The sequence below is a fragment of the Martes martes genome, assembly GCF_963455335.1.
Source record: "Martes martes genome assembly, chromosome: 6".
Lineage (NCBI taxonomy): Eukaryota > Metazoa > Chordata > Mammalia > Carnivora > Mustelidae > Martes > Martes martes.
This window is the reverse complement of record NC_137893.1, coordinates 88,259,821-88,275,978: the sequence shown is the minus strand read 5'-3', so window position 1 is coordinate 88,275,978 and position 16,158 is coordinate 88,259,821. Positions and strand designations below refer to the sequence as shown.

At 54.1% G+C, this 16,158-nt stretch overlaps 1 protein-coding gene across 1 annotated transcript in view; it reads left to right on the top strand.

The window, feature by feature from the left end:
- Positions 1 to 13,514, top strand: part of LOC308344703 (uncharacterized protein C6orf132) — a 34,988-nt gene extending 21,474 nt beyond the window's left edge. The window contains exons 3-5 of the mRNA XM_080806449.1: positions 3,906 to 3,981; positions 6,705 to 9,888; positions 10,541 to 13,514. Of these exons, the coding sequence (XP_080662575.1) occupies positions 3,906 to 3,981; positions 6,705 to 9,888; positions 10,541 to 10,658 (3,378 nt within the window). The 3' untranslated portion in view covers positions 10,659 to 13,514. The remainder of the gene's footprint in view (positions 1 to 3,905; positions 3,982 to 6,704; positions 9,889 to 10,540) is intronic.
- Positions 13,515 to 16,158: the final 2,644 nt, after the last annotated feature.

Genomic DNA, 16,158 nt, shown 5'->3' with positions numbered 1-16,158 from the left:
CTGTGTTTCCAGAGTTCCTGAAGATCAAAGGGTGGGATGGGCAATAGGACCTCTGGTGCATAAAATCTGTCCATCTTCCTCTTCCACGCCTCATTGTACTGGAGCACCATGGGTGACCCAGAAGAAGCTTCTAGGATTCCAGGCAGCTTAGCTTTGATCGTTCACAATTTTTTCACCTTTATAGGAGAGAGGATTGGGAGACAGAAGCCTTCAGCTAACACTGGTTTCCTGGGTTAGGAATATTATCTCATTTCACCCTCATAATGCGAAGTAGGAAATATTATCTCCATTTCATAAGTGAAGAAAATGGGTGATCGGTAGAAAAGGTGAGTTGGGAGGCCTGGGTTTGCACCCTGGCTCTGTTAAGGGATTTGAGATGATGTAGGTAAAGCTGTTAGTGCCGGCACACTGTAGGTACGGAAGTGATGGTTTAATGTCACTGCCTCATCCAAGGTCACGCCCCTGGCAAAATTCTGGAATCCAAGACCTTCTATGCTGAGTCCCCATGCCTTTTTATTTTCCAATTATGTTCAAAAGAGTAAACAGAAGTCTCAGCCCTAGCTTTTGATGGTCTGGCCTCCACCTCATCAAAATCTACCTCATCAAAAGAGGGAACATACTTGATGAAGGTTTATTAGACGGTCAGTGGGGTGTGTGTGTGTCTCAGAAGGTCCTGGGAGACACTCTTTGGATTGGCTGGCCCCTGTCCCTCCCCCTGGTCCAGATGGCTGGGTTTGAGAGATGTGAAGAACAGGTGTGTGATGGCCGTGTGAATCAAGTAAGGGCAGGAAAAAATTACTAAGAGGCAGGAGAAAGATGATGCCTCATGGCTATTCCAGCATCAGAATTCTTTGAGGATGAGAAGATGAGTGGTTTCTTGCCCACAAACAGGCAAAGAGTGATTCCGAGATTGCATTTGGTAACCCAGAGTCTCATGGATATTTTCAAAACCCCTTTCTTAAACTTCCCATCTTATATATGAAGCCATGAGGCCATTAAGCCCAGAGTAAGCACTATCAGCCCAACAACACGGCTTACTGTGTGTCCAGCTTTGGGGGATTCATATAGGACGTACTCCCTGGGCTCCAAGGTCAACCACATCTCACTGGAGGAACTAGGGGAATATCGAGCGAGCAAACAAAAATCTTCCTTTGAGGGGTTTTGCTATGGGTTGCTCTGAAGAGCATCAGGTCAGGGGTGCCTGGGTGGCTCAGTCAGTTAAGTGGCTGCCTTCGGCTCAAGTTCTGATCTGAGGATCCTGGGATCGAGCCCCCACATTGGGCTCCCTGCTCGGTAAGAGCCTGCTTTTCCCTCTCCCTCTGCCTGCTGCTCCCCCTGCTTGTGCTTTCTTTCTGTCAAATGAATAAATAAAATCTTAAAAAAAAAAAAAAAAAGAGCATCAGGTCAGTGAGGGCTCCTGCTAATAATGTTTACTGGGCTCCCGCTTAACGGTCATTCACCACATGCTAGGAGTGAAGTACTTTTTGTGTATTATGTCATTTAACCTCACGACTGCCCTAGAATAGCTAAATTCTATTTTTATCACCACCTCATAAGCAGGGAAACTGAGACAGAGAGAGCTTAAGCGACCAGCACAGTCCTACAGCTAGTAGGTGGCAGTTCTGGAATTCAAATCCAGGCGGTCTGGCTCCAAAGCCAGTGCTCCTAGCCACTTCACCTCTACCATCCACCTCGATGGGCTCAGCTTATCCTTGAAGGAGAGATTTCAGAGAAGCAAAATACCGAGGAACACGAGCACCACAGACCTGGGTGTGGTAGTACTGGTTGTGTGGCTGTAGACAACTTAACAAATACTTCTGAGCCTCAGTGTCCTCATCTGGTAAATGGGGATATCATCTTCTTCATAGAGTGGCGTGACAGAGATCATGTGTTTAGAGCATAGAGCAAGGAGTATTATTGTTAGAAACAAAGGGTGGGGAGAGGAGTGCAGCCTGACCAACACGCAGCCTCAGGGATGAACATGAACTCCATGTGCGGGTTGGAAGGGTAGTGGAGAGGGGGCTGGTCAAGCTAGAATCCAGGATGGGTCTGTCACATTGAGTGAAATAAAAGATGGCTGGGAAAGATGAGGCCAGGGTGTCGAGGACCTTGAGAGCTGCCATAAAATGGTCCACAGCACTTCAAAACACAGGTGTGTACTTTGTTGATGTATGGAAATGTGTATTTGGAAAAAAAAAATAGAATGCAAAATAGTATGTACAAACTGACAGCTGTGTAAACACATTATGGTTTGTGAGGCTTAAGATCAGAAGGGCATCTGCAGTGCTAGAACTATTCCAGTTTGCCACTTTTAATTCATTTACTTCTCTGTAAATACCTAATGAAAACCAAGAGCGAACAGGAGGCCTGGCTAAAGCATTTGGCTTTTAACTTATGGACTTGCACGGGGGAGCAAGCCACTTTTGTTTTGTTTTAATGGAGATATAATTCATAGACAGTCGACTCTCATTATTTGCGGATTTTGTATTTGCAAATTCGCCTACTCGCTAAAATTTATTTGTAACTCCCCAAAGCAATACTCCAGACACTTTGGACACATGCAGAGCTAGGAAAAATCTGAGTTACCTGATGTACCCGGTCCCAGCTGAGATCAAACAGGACCCTTTGCCTTTTTGCTTCCAGTCTCATACTATAAGTAAGTGTCCTGTGCTCTCTAGTGCCTTGGCTTTTTTTTTTTTTCTTTAAGATTTTATTTATTTGACAGGCAGAGATCACAAGTAGGCAGAGAGGCAGACAGAGAGAGAGAGGAGGAAGCAGGCTCCCTGCCGAGCAGAGAGCCGGATGCGGGGCTCGATCCCAGGACCCTGGGATCATGACCTGAGCCGAAGGCAGAGGCTTTAACCCACTGAGCCACCCAGGCATCCCGTGCCTTGGCTTTTTTGTAATTCTTTGCTTTTTTTTTCTTTTTAAGATTTTATTTATTTATTTGACAGACAGAGATCGTCAGTAGGCCCAGAGGCAGGCAAAGAGAGAGGAGGAACCAGGCTCCCTGCTGAGCAGAGAGCCCAATGTGGGGCTTGATCCCAGGACCCTGGGATCATGACCTGAGCCGAAGGCAGAGGCTTTAACCCACTGAGCCACCCAGGCACCCCTGTATTTCTTTGCTCTTTGTTGGTGATTTCACTGTTTAAAATGGCCCCCAAATATAGTGCTGATGTGCTAACATCCCTAAGTGTAAGAAGGCTGTGATGTGTTTACAGAAAAAATACAAATGTTAGATAAACTTTTTTTTTTTTTTTTTTTACAAATGTTAGATAAACTTTGTTCAGGCTTCAGTTACAGTGCTGTTGGCCATGAGTTCAATGTCAACGTGTCAAGAATATTTTAAATAAGGTGTCTTTAAACAGAAACACACATGAAACTAAGTTCTGTATTGACCGGTTGATGAAAATGCTTTGACTGAAGTTTGCAGGAACCTAATCCTGTATTTCCCTTGGGGCATTGATACCACATTTTCTAATTCAGTGTTCGAAGCAACTTTACAGACCAAATAACTACTGCAAATAACAAGACTCACCTGTACATAAAATTCAGCCTTTGAAGGATTTGTTTATTTATGTGAAGGGGGAGGGGCAGAGGGGGAGGAAGAAAGAGAATCCTAACAGGCTCCATGCCCAGCCTGGAGTCCAACACAGGGCTTGATCCCACAACCCTGAGACCATGACCTGAGCCAAAATCAAAAGTCGGACAGTCAACCGACTGAGCCACCCAGGCGCCCCAAAATTCACCCTTTTAAATTAGCCTTTTTATATTTTAGTATATTCACAAGATTATACAAACCCTCATCATCACTGCTGATTTTTGAGCAGTAAAGTGACCTCCTAGAGCAGCAACTTAAGAATCTCTGTGTTTCCCTGTTCCCTGCTCTCTCTTCCCTCTTTCAGAATGCCCAGGAGAACCATGGACTGGCTGTGCCCACCCCCTCTGTCCCAGGAGAATTTGCGGACAAAGAAGTGACAGGTAAGAGGGCCCTGGGCTTGGGGCTTGTCCATCTTTTTGTCCTCCCTTGGCCTAAGCATCAGGCCCACCTCCTTGGCTGGTGATAAAGCTGGAATCTGCAGGCCTTTTGGCTACTGGCTGCAGTAGGGTTGGGGGGTGTAGCTGAAGAGAGCCAAGGCTGGCTAAGGCTTCCAGTGGGGGAAGGATGGTGAGGGACAAGGGCAGCATGAAGCGGGGGAAGAACCCTGGAGTCAGAAAGACTTGGCATTCAGTCCCAGCTACAGATTAGCTTTGCTCCCTTGGGCAAATCACTTAACCCCTTGCACCTCTGTATCTGTGCATGAGCCGGGGCCAACCCCATTTCTGTTCTGTAGGAGTAAATGAAGTACAGGATGGGACATTAGGCGCTTCTTGTTGTACGTCTGGTCAAAAAGTGCCCATGACTTTCCATGTCGCTCAAGTCAAAGGCTCTTGCCAGGACTGCCAGAGTCTGGCCTCACCTAGATTCACATCCTGCTTTCTCTCCCTGTCTCACACGGCCCCAGCCATCCCGGTATCCTTCTTGCCCTTCAGTACCAGGCACATTTCCACCCCAGGGTCTTTGCACTGCCATTCGCTCTGCCTTGGCTGCTCTTCCCTTACACACTGGTACAGCTCTCTTTCTCCCTTACTCCCTCTTTGCTCAGCTGTCACCTTCTCAGGGAGGTCTGCTCTGACCACCCTATTCAAATCGTACCCCAGCACCCCTCCTGGCTGTGTTCCACGTGTTGCTCATCGGCTAATGTGGTACTAGTACACGGATGTATTATGTTTGTTGTTTGTCTCATTGTCCCAGTAAAAGATAAGCTCCAGGAGGTCCAGCATTTTGACCATTTTTGTTTCATTTTCACTGCTGTATCATAGCTCCTAACACTTGGATGTTTTTTTCTTTTCTTTTTTTTTTAAAGATTTTATTTATTTATTTGACAGACAGAGATCACAAGCAGGCAGAGAGGCAGGCAGAGAGAGGGGGGGAGGCAGGCTCCCTGCTGAGCAGAGAGCCCAATGCGGGGCTTGATCTCAGGACCCTGGGATTATGACCTGAGCTAAAGGCAGAGGCTTTAACCCATTGAGCCACCCAGGCGCCCCTGCTTTTCTCTTTTTAAAGATATTTTATTTATTTATTTGAGAGAGAGAGAAAGCATGAGAGGGAGCATAAGCAGTGGGGGGAGGGGCAGAGGGAGAGGGAGAAACGGGCTCCCCACTGAGCAGGGAGCCTGAAGCAGGACTCCATCCTAGGACCCTGAGATCATGACCTGAGCCAAAGGCAGATGCTTAACCGACTGAGCTACCCAGGCACCCCACTTGGGTGCTTAATGAATGTGAGTTTTTTCTTCTCCACATCCCCACTATGTTTTTTGTTTTGAAGTCAGACAACTGACTCACATTCCCCAGGTTTGTTATGTTCTGTGCTAGAAGCTGAGAGGCAGGGAAGCAGAGAATGGGTGCCCCTAAGAGAGAAGTAACAGGGCATCCCAGCGGTCCGCAGACTCTGTTGAGTGGGGGGGCTGGGGTCCGGGTCCAAGAAGGGAGAGGTGTGAGTTGCTGGGGCCAGAGGTGCTGGGCATCTCTTAGCGCCTGGGTATTCAGGCCACCTTTTTTCTGCATACCTCCACCCCGATTCTACCGCACAGTCCAGCGTCTGTTCCAGAAGCTCTGTGTGAGGTGGAAAGCTGGGTTCTTGGTAGATTCGGGGTCTTTGGAAAGCAGGAGTTTCTCGTGTATCCTGCTCTCTCCTATGGGTCTTTCACCCAAACTTCTTACTGAGGTCTCTAGACCCCTACTGAGAAAGTCTCCAGACCCCTGCCTCTGATCCCCTGATCCCCGATATCCCATTTTTCTCCTACTTTCGCTGTCTCACAGTCTGAAAAGTTAAGCGCAGGTGGTCACCATCACAGCGGTCACCAGCCATTAAGTGCCTACTATGGGCTTAGAACCATGATCAGCCCTTTATGGGTCTTTACGTGAATTCTCTCACGGAGCCTCACACAGCTCTATGTGGTAAGCATTGGCGTCATGCCCATTTTATAGATGATGAAACAGAGGCTCAGCAAGGTTAACTAGTGTGTCCGAGGTCACACACCAGAGTAAGTGCTAGAGCTGGGATTTGAACCCTGGCCTCTCTGGCTTTGTATCAGCCAAGGCCCCTGTGGGACACAGATGGCAACTCAAAGGGGATAACCACGGCATTTAATAGAGGGATGGCATGACATACAAGGGTGTGAGCAGGGTGTGGGGACTGAAGTGGTTGGTGATGCCCCAGAGGCCGAAGGAGCAGTGGGGAGCTACTCCTGTCTCTGAGCTGTGGGACAGGGGCTAACCTGGCAGAAAAGCAGCCCTTGCGGACTCTGGCCAGTCAAGAAGGGAGCCTGGCCTCTGCCAGCAGCTCCCATCGGCTCAACCCAACTGTAGCCAGAGGATAAGGGAGTCCCTGCACAGAGCAGGGCAGAGAAGAGTGCAGCAGACAGGGAATACTCAGTCCGGGCTCCAGGAGCAGTGGCCAGGACATGCAGGGGCCCCTCCCTAGAAAGGAGAGCTCACCCCAAGGACAGCTCAGGGGACTGGAGACATTGCTGCTCCCCCACCTAGTGTGCAGGAGGAAAGACATGAAGCTGGCCGGTTACTCTCTTGGGTGCCACCCTGAAGAGATGGGCAAGGCTGGTTGGCTTCATCGCCTTGCTTTTCTTTGCATCTCCTTCTTTCAGGTACCAGCTCACTAGTCAACGGCAACCTCCGACTGTACAGCTCTGTGGGTGACCTGAGGCCTGGGCACTATGGGCAGGACCCACTCATCCCCCCACCTCCCCCAGGCCCAGCCCCAGGGCCACCCACAGATGCTTCGCAACCTCCAGAGGAGTCCCCCCCACCCCCACCTTCCATGGCACCCCCACCACCTCCCCTGCTGCTGGAACCCCCACCCCCACCCAGCACGGCCCCACCCCCACCCCCAGTATTGGGGGCCCCAGCCCCTCTCTCCACTCTTTCCTCCCCATCCACACCCACCCCTCCGGACTTCATTCCTCCTGCCCCACCCTTGGCCTCTCTGGTCCCACCCCCACCCCCTCTGCCAGCCCCAGCACCCCCAGCATCTCCTCACACGACAGGGACTCGCCTCTTTGCCCCTGGGGGTGTCACCAAGTGGAAATCGGAGGTAGCGCTGAATGGAAGGCAGCCAGAGACCCCCAGAACCAGCCCCCCCCAGAGCCCAGCTGAGCCAAAGGGGAGCCTTGTGGGGCCCAAGCCAGACCCCCACCTCACTTTCCCGCGCTCATTCAAGGTGCCTCCCCCAACCCCAGTCAGGACTTCATCCATCCCAGCTCAGGAAGCACAGGCGACTCCTGTAGAGGAAGGGGCCACCAAGAAGGCCCCCCACCGACTCCCACTGCCTCCCAGCTTCCACATCCGCCCCGCGTCCCAGGTCTACGCAGACCGGGCCCCTGAGCCAGACCACTCAGGGGAGCTCAGGACTGCAGCACCAGCCAGCCCCAGACTGGGCCAGGCCCAGTCCTGGACTAAGGAACAAGCTGAGACTCTGCCACCAGCCCCTCCCCTGCCCTCTCCTGCACCCCCGCAACCTCCCCCTGCACCACCACTCCCCCCAGCTGCCCCTCCTTTACCTTCTGCTGAGAAGGTGGTGCCTCAGCCTTCCGGGTTTGGGAAAAGCCGCCCATCCAGTTCCCCTGCTCCTAAACCCAAACCGAACTCCCCCAGCCCAGAGGACGCAGCCTCTTCAGCGCCTGTGGACTGGAGGGACCCCAGCCAGATGGAAAAGCTGCGGAGCGAGCTGGCAGCCTATCTCTGTGGCTCCAAGAGGGAGGACCGAGTCCTCAGTCACTGGGCTGGCCCCACGGTGGTGGCCTCCCAGGAAAAGGAGGGCAAGAAGGGCCCCAGCCCGCCGGAGAAGGAGATCCTCCCGAGCGTCCCTGAGAAGAATCCCTGCAGCCTGCCTGACAAGGGGGCTGCCACCAGCCTCACCCTCCCTCCCGTGGACTACATCCCCCAAGAGTCCCCTGCTCCCAGTGTCCGGCAGATCCGCAACGAGCTGGAGGCCCGCTTTTCCTCCTCAGCGGAGAAGGAAGCCAAGCCCAGCATAGGGTCTCTGCCTCCCAAGCCTCAGCTAGAAGGGGGAAGAAGCTTTGAAAACAGGGGGACTAATGGCGACTTCTCTAAGCCCGTGGCCAAGAATCTCCCCCCTCTATCCACCACCCCTCTGCCAACCACACCACTTCAGTCCAAGGCCACACCTGGGCCAGCCACACCACCCAAGACCACGCCTGGGCCAGCCACACCACCCAAGGCCACGCCTGGGCCAGCCACACCACCCAAGGCCACGCCTGGGCCAGCCACACCACCCAAGGCCACGCCTGGGCCAGCCACACCACCCAAGGCCACGCCTGGGCCAGCCACACCCACCAAGGCCACTCCTGGGCCAGCCCTACCATCCAAGGCCACGCCTGGGCCAGCCACACCCACCAAGGCCACTCCTGGGCCAGCCCTACCATCCAAGCCCGGGCCCGGGCCTGCCATACCATCTGCGGCCCCACCTGTGCCCACCACATCTCCCCAGCCGACAGAGAACCTTGTCCCAGCTGGGCAGTGGGAGAAGCCCAGACTTGGAGAACTTAGAGTGCCCGGCCAGCTAGAGGCAGAAGGGCGCCCCACAGAGCCCAGTAAGCCTCCTACCCCGGGAGCCCTCTCAGCTCCAGCCTTCCCACCAAAGAGATCCCCTGGCAGAGAAGAGGTGACATTCCTCTATAAGCTCCATCGCACCGAGAAAAGCCCCAGCCATGACATTGCCGTGGGGATGGCACCACTGGCCACAGGTTCAGCCCACAGGTCAGGGGGACCTGAGGAGGAGAAGGAGCCCCAGGGACAGCCAGCCAAGCCCCCCACCTTGGCCCAGCCTGCCGACGAACTCCTCAGGCATCCAGTGACCGGGGAGGTGGTGCAGCCAGGCTCTCCAATGGCTCTGCTCCTTGCCGCCAGGCAGAGGGCCCAGAAGGGGAGGCCGGGAGGGCTGGCCCTGAGCCGGTCCTCCCTGCCGGAGAGCCTCCGGAGCCACAGCAGCCAGCCCCAAGCAGGCTCTGACAGCATCTTCCACAATGAGGGCCGGCCCAACTCTTTCACTGTGGTCCCGAAGTTGCCCAAGGAGGCTGAGAAGGACACTCAGCTGGCCTCACTGGCACAGCCCACCATACCCAATCAGTGGAAGCCCCAGCCCCGAGGAGACCCGGAGGGCACGGGGCTAAGCCTCAGGCACAATGGGACAAAGTCAGAGCCCCACGCCCCAGTGGCCTGGGAAAGACCAGCATCCTCCAACCTCCCCCAGGGCCGCGTGCTGCCCAAATCCTTCTCGTCCCCTCCTTCCCCTTCCTGCAAGGACAACAACGACAATGACGAGGTGGGGGAGTTCCACTTTGAGGTCATCCCGCCGCCGCCAGAGTTCAGCAACGACCCTGAGCCCCCCGCCCCGGCCTTCCAGTATCTGGGGCGCCGGGGATCCCCTCCCCGGAACAACTTCTCAAACTTGGGGCAGCCCTCGGCTCCTCGCGGCTTCTCGCGCTTTCGGGCCGGCGCGCACCACGCAGGGGCCGGGGGCCTGGAGCGCTTCTCGGGCGGGGGCCGGTCGCTCATCAAGAAGCGTCTGTATGTGGGGGAGCCCCACCGCAGCCCTGGGCAGCCCCGCGGCGGCACCGGCCGCAGCCTCAGCTCCCCAAACTGCTTTGGGCCTCCACCGGGAGGGCCGGAAATGCGGCGCGTCAACTCCGCCGGCCGTGCGCTCCCCGGAGGTCTGCACGCGCGAAGGCTGTCCATGGAGGGCGCAGCCCGCGGGGAGGCCAAGTTCAAGGCGCCCGGAGGTGACTACGGCTTCGCCCCCGCAGCCGGCAGGTAAGCTGGGGGCGGGGCGAGAAACGCAGCCCTGGGTGGGAGCCCGGGTGAGTGGGAGCCCTGCCCTTGGGCCCCAGAGGAGCCCAGCAGGCCGCGGCCACCATCGGGGGTGGGGGGACATTGGGCTTGCTCTCCTCTGGCTCTCTGGGCAGAGAAAGGGACGCGAGGCGCGCTTAACTTGGAAAGAGCGCTGTTAGCGGTTGCCGGACCTAACTTACTTCCCACCATCTCCCTTGTTATCTCTCTCCCTACCCTCCTGCTTTTCCCCACCAGCTCCCCTTCTTCTATCTCCTCTTTCCCACTCTCTAGAGACTCAGGGATTGGGGCTAAGAGTGGTGTGGCAGGGGAGACCTGAGTGGCCCTTGCCTATGGGGATTTCCCACAGAGGATCCAGACCCAGGCTAGGAATGAAGAGTTCTGAACAGAAGGGTATCAGGGACTATTTGTGGCCAGTCAAACCTAGCTGAGAGGAGGAGCCCAGTGTCTGTTGAATCAGTACTGGTAGCCCCGGTCCCACCCTGTTCCCGGGGCTTGTGGGCAGATACCACAGCCCTGCGGTATCTTTTCCTCTTGTGCCCTGAGGAAGATGGGAGGGGTGTTGGTTAACTAGTTGCAAATATTAACCTCCCTCTCTCCTGCTCCCCCTTTCCAGGTCTCCCCACAGCACCCCCCACTACGGAAGCCCCATCAACACATTCACCGTGAGGCCTGGGACTCGCCATCCCATCTCCTATGCCTACTCGGGGAACCACCGGCAAGCCCCGTCCTGAGCCCCAGGTGTTCTCAGCTCTACTCCGAGGGGTCGGATCTGGGCACTTGTTTTTGTGGGTGGTGGGAGGGATGTGGCGGGCGTTAGGCGTCTGGACTCAAACATGGAGGAGTCTTTGTTACCCAAACACAGATGTCAAGTAAGAAGCAGGGGAAAGATGAAGAGTGGGCCTCTGGCTCCTGAAGCACTGGTGTGGCTTGTGGTCTGCAGGCGGGGAGGGGAGGGAGAAGGAGGGAGGAGAGGAGGCGCCTTTAAGGGCCTGGAGCCTGAGTTTCCCCTACCTGGTACTGTTGGCTTTAGCAAGACTTACTTAAAGCGGTTTGACAAGCAGGCCTACTGAGCAGGTTCTAAAAGCAAGGGGTGGGGCACTCAGGGCGTCCCTCTCCGTGGCTGTAACTGGCTGTCGGGCGCTCCCAAAGGGCTGCGACCCTGCTCCATCCAGCTAGGGGTGCAGGGAACTATGGGTTGATCTCAGTCCACCATTTGCCACCCCAAGAGCTGATTCCTGGGGTTCCTAGCATAGAAGCCACATTGAGGTGGGACCAGGTATAGGCAAGGACAAGGTGTGGAGAAGGTACTGGAACAGAGTTCTTTGCCTTGGCCAAGGGCGGGGATAAGGAGGGCCAATGGTTCACTGGCCCTGGCCCTTAGCTACCTCAGCTGCGGGGAAGCCTAGGGAGAGAAGACCTGGCAAGTATGGGATGGGAGACAGAGGACCAAGTCTTGTTTTCCTACTCAGACCCAGGCAGCCATGATTTGGGGGATTGGGCCCAAGGAGCCAGAAGGCCTTGGGGCTTGACACCAAAGGCCTAATATAGCCAGAACCCATTTGGGAGTTGGTGGGGGCATCCTAACCAGCCACCCTTCCCAATCCCAACACTATAGGTCCCCAGTATTAGGCAGGCTTTAAAATGCATAGTAAAGATGCTGGGAGATACAGAGTGGGAGGCCGCAGAGATGGGCACTGGGATCTGAGAGGTGTTTGCTGCTGACCGGGAGTGCGTTTTAGAAAGTCTAGAGTGGTAGGACAGGGCCAGTTCAGAGCAAGGGAGACCTGTCAGTGGGGTGACCATTTGTTTTTTGCCTGGGCAGTGTGGGTTTATGCCTCTTTGCCTGTGAATTAGACCCCCATCCACTTTCCGAAGTAGTCCTGGTTTGGAGGACGGATACCTCCCGTACATATCAGGAAACAGTATTCCTCCGTCAGCCTTCCCTCTCCCCTCCGGAGGCGGAATTCCTGGGGCCAGGCCAAGGCGGGCCACCCCTGTAAGGAGGAAGGGCAGGGAGTGACTCACCACAGGAGTGGCTGGTGGGGGCAGCCAGGAAGCAGTGCCCTTGGGGGGCAAGCTCTTGGACCTTTATGACTTGAGCTAACCAGCCAGGTACCGGGTTGTGGGGACAGCAGGGGAACTAGTTCAGGGAAAGAGAGTACAGGCACCCTAATGGGGCAGGATCTGGTTCCCTGTGTTCAAGAAGCGAACTCCACCCCAACCAGCACTGGCCCTATAAATATGTATGTATTTTCCCTGTACAATGTTTTATAAAAGACTTCCCTAATTTATCTGCTGTGTCAGGTTTGAGGAGTGGGACGGGACTCCCAGCTGTATATTTCCCCAGAGGGAGGGCAAGGACTGGCTGTCATTTGACTTGGGAAATAAACAGGCCAGTTCGGACTGGCCTCAGCTCCATGGCTGTGGATTGATGACTTGGAGCTACTTGGGTGTGATAGAGATTGGAAGAGCTCAGCTGGGGAAGGCTGAGCACGGGGTGGCGACTGAACCCGTGAGCCATTTTGCTGGGGCCACACTTTCTCTTCTGACCCTTAAGCCTGTCGTTCTTTAAATCTTTCAAGGGGGAGGAGCAGAGCTAAAGTGTGGTGGCAACAAAGTGTATCCTTAAGCAAGTCTCTTTGACTCTCTGAACCTCAGTTTCTTCTTCTGTATAATGGGCATGATAATAATGCCTCCCTAACAAAGCTGCTATGAAGATCAGAGACAGTCACGTGTCCCTTAACAAGTATTTGAGGGACGACTGGGCTGTGGGCACTGTGCTCAGCATGGATACGCATGACTCCTGCTCGTAGCCAGTCTCATGGAGGAGAGAGGGGATAAAAACAGCACCCAGAAACATCACACAGTATCGTAAGTGGTGGGAAGGAAAGGCACAGGGAGTGTGAGAATAACCGGAGGGTGGGGGAGAGGAGTGTATTTACCTTAATCGGGTGGTCAGGGCGGGCCTCTTGAAGCAGTAACATTTATGCCCATTTCGTCAAAGCATCCCAAAGTGTCTGGCAGTCAGTAGTTGCTCTATAAATTTGCATTTTTGGCGGATGAGTACCTTACATTTGTGTGGGGCCTTTCACAGTTTTTCTTAAAGCTTTGACATGGTGTCTCCAACTTTTTCAGAAGACGAAACTGAGAACCAGAGTGTTTATCTCAAGACAGTGTCAGAAAGACACTTTCTTTCCTCCTTTGAGTCTTCTGTGGTGTGGTGGCAGGGGTGGGGTGGGGGGGCTGGGGAGACAGGAGGATGACTCACTTATTCAGCAGCTCCTGCTTCCAGGAGGGGCCTCCTGGGCCTCCCCTAGCCTGGGGCTTTGTCCTTCTCCTGTCCTTCCACTGGAGGCCCTCATCCTGGTAACAGAGGATAGGGGCCCTAATTCCCTGTAGGACTTGGGGCTCTGCCTCTGGCTGCGTACCTCTCCCTGATCTTCTGGAGGGTGGGGTACCAGGGCCTGACAAGCTATGTGTCTGACAAGCTATGCTACCACAGGTCTCCACTAACTCATAAGAAACATGACAGGGACAGACCTAAGCCGCGTTTGGGTCCCAGATCTGCTGATGGGGCGGGGTGGGGGGTGGAGAAAAAAATAAAAATAAAATAAAAAGCTGCTCAGAACTATGGCTCCTCACTCAGGAGAGATGCCCCGCCATGTGCATTTTTACACATTATTTCAAGTAGTTCACAGAATTCCTCCAATGAGGGCTCCATGGACTTCACGTTGAAAATTCCCAGTGCAACACTGGCTGGTCTTGGAAACCAGCAACACTTGACCTTGACAGCCTGGAAAGTTCACTAGTTCTCTGTTTACTCACAACAGTCCTCTGAAACGTGTTGGCCTTGTAATACTCCTAATTCCATTTTGTCCGTGAGAAAATCAAGGTTCTAAGAAGAAAAGTGAGTTGCTCAGAAAAGCCCACCTGCTTCCAAACAGCGAATCTCATTACAGCGGCCTCCCTTCTCGTGGCATCCCCTTGCCCATTATCCCTCGCCCCCACAAGCCACCACCCAAACTTCCTATCTTCCTAGCAGAGCAGGGGTCCAGAGGGTTTAAGGAGGGTATAGGTACTCTGGTGCCAGAAAACCTTCATTGGAGTGGGTGGCACAGGTGTTCCTGGATCAGGTTGGCTACACCTTGGTTTCTGGAACCTCCCAGCAGCTCCCTGGGTGTGGCCCAAACCCCAGTGGCCAGAACCCCACCTCTCTGTGAGGCCCTGCCGGGACCTGCCGTCAATGGTACATGACATCCCTATCCTCCCCGAAGGAACCCAGCTTTTCCCAGGGCTCCTCTCGCTTAAGGTGGGGGAGGATTCTCTGACTCCCAAGGAGCCTTGCCTTCCCTTCTGTGGGAAGCTGGAGGATAGGGGTGACTTGGGACCAGCAGGTATGGGAGAGAAGCAACCTCAATGCCAAGCTGTCAGGCAGGCCTACCCCTGCCTACACACTCCACCTGCCTACCCACAGCAGCCCATGGGCACTTTCATTTCCATCACTGAAAGGCAATGCTGGCATCCCATCATAGCTGTCCAGCACAGGTGGCCCATGACACTAGGCAGAGAACCTGGGCCTCCTCCTCCCTCCACAGATGTAGGGATGGCCAGCTGCTGTAGACCTGGGGTTGGGACCTCTGGGGATATTTTTAGCAGGAAGGTGAGAGAAGTGGCAGTGCTGGGAGAGGGGTAGAGACCAAGACAGTGCATTATGAATGCTCACTTGTTTATGTATATAATCCTGTGCTCCCCTCCAATTCCTGGAGCCCCAGAAACTTCACTAACATTTGGCCCAGAGGAGCCGCTCCTTTCCCTGCTGGAGACCCATTCTCTGAGCTTCTACAGAATGTGTTCTTACGGGCTTCTCTGTCTTCCAGGCTGGTTCCTTTCCCCCACCCCAGTGTCTCAACATGCTCACCTTGGCTTCTCGTCTTTCTTCTACATAGTTTCTCTGGACGACTGAGCCTCTCCACAACAGAGGTCCCCATTTCTTTCTTCCTTTCTTTTCCTTTTCCTTTTTCTTTCTCTTTCTCTTTCTTTTTCTTCTTTCTTTCTCTCTCTCTTTCTCCCTCCTTCCTTTTCTCTTTTCTTTTCTCTTCTTGTCTTTTCTTTTCTAAGATTTTATTTTTCTATTTGAGAGAGAGAGAGAGAGCACAAGCAGGGGAAGTTTTCAGAGGGAGAGAGAGAAGCAGACACTGCTGAGCAGGGAGCCCAACATGGGGCTCGATCCCAGGACCCTGAGATCACGATCTGAGCGGAAGGCAGATGCCCAACAAACTGAGCCACGCAGGAGCCCCCAGGGGGTGAGAAAGCACCCCCTGGACATTTCCAGGTGGATGCCTGGCTAGCCACTCAAATTCGGCCTCTGGAAAAGGGATTCTTTTGCCCTTTCTTCCTTCTCAACCAGACCCACAGCCCCACCATCCCCAAACGCTGATTCCTGCCTGGCTGCACTGTCCCCTTCACTTCCTCAGGCTGACTCGCTCTTCAACGCCCAGTTGAAATCAGCCCCTGCAGGAAGCCCTCCCCAGCCCCGTGTTGCTCAGAAGTGTCTCCCCCCACTCTTTGGCAACCATTTCCCTTGCCTGGCCCTTTCTCACCCTGCAAACTCTGCTCAGACACCCTTCACCCCCCAGGCTGCATTGGCTCTTGCTAAGGCTCCCAAGGCCTCCTGGTCCCCTCATATGGCTGTTACCTGCTCCACGTCTCCCTCCCCCTGCAGCTGGGGGGTCTCATTCATCATGGTATCCCCAGCATCTGGCGCTGCTCCTGGCACTGGTGGGAGCACTAAACATATGTTTGTTGAATGAATCCATGTTAGTATTTAATCAAATACCTTCAAGCACTATTTAAGTTCCTTGAGGGCAAAGATCACGTCTCCCACGGACTAGGGACCACATAACTTTCTTATTTCTAGTGGTGTGTCACCTAACCTAATGCTGAGGTTTCTCAGGTGGCATAAAATTATGGTTTTAGAGGTGGGGGCTCTTGGGTTTCATCGCAGGGGTGTCAGGGTGCCTTGGAATGGCTCCTGCCAGGAAGGCTGAGACGCATTGCCCTCTAAGTAGAGCCAGGAAGTGCTAGGAGGTGGTGCTACCAGCCTTATAAAGGGCCAGGGTGAGGGGTGGCAGCTGGCCCTCATATCAGGTGGCTCTGCCAGTGAGCCAGCCTCCTGGAGCTGCTGGCCCCAACCATCCAGGGGGCTCTCACTCTGTTTAACTTCTCTTTTGA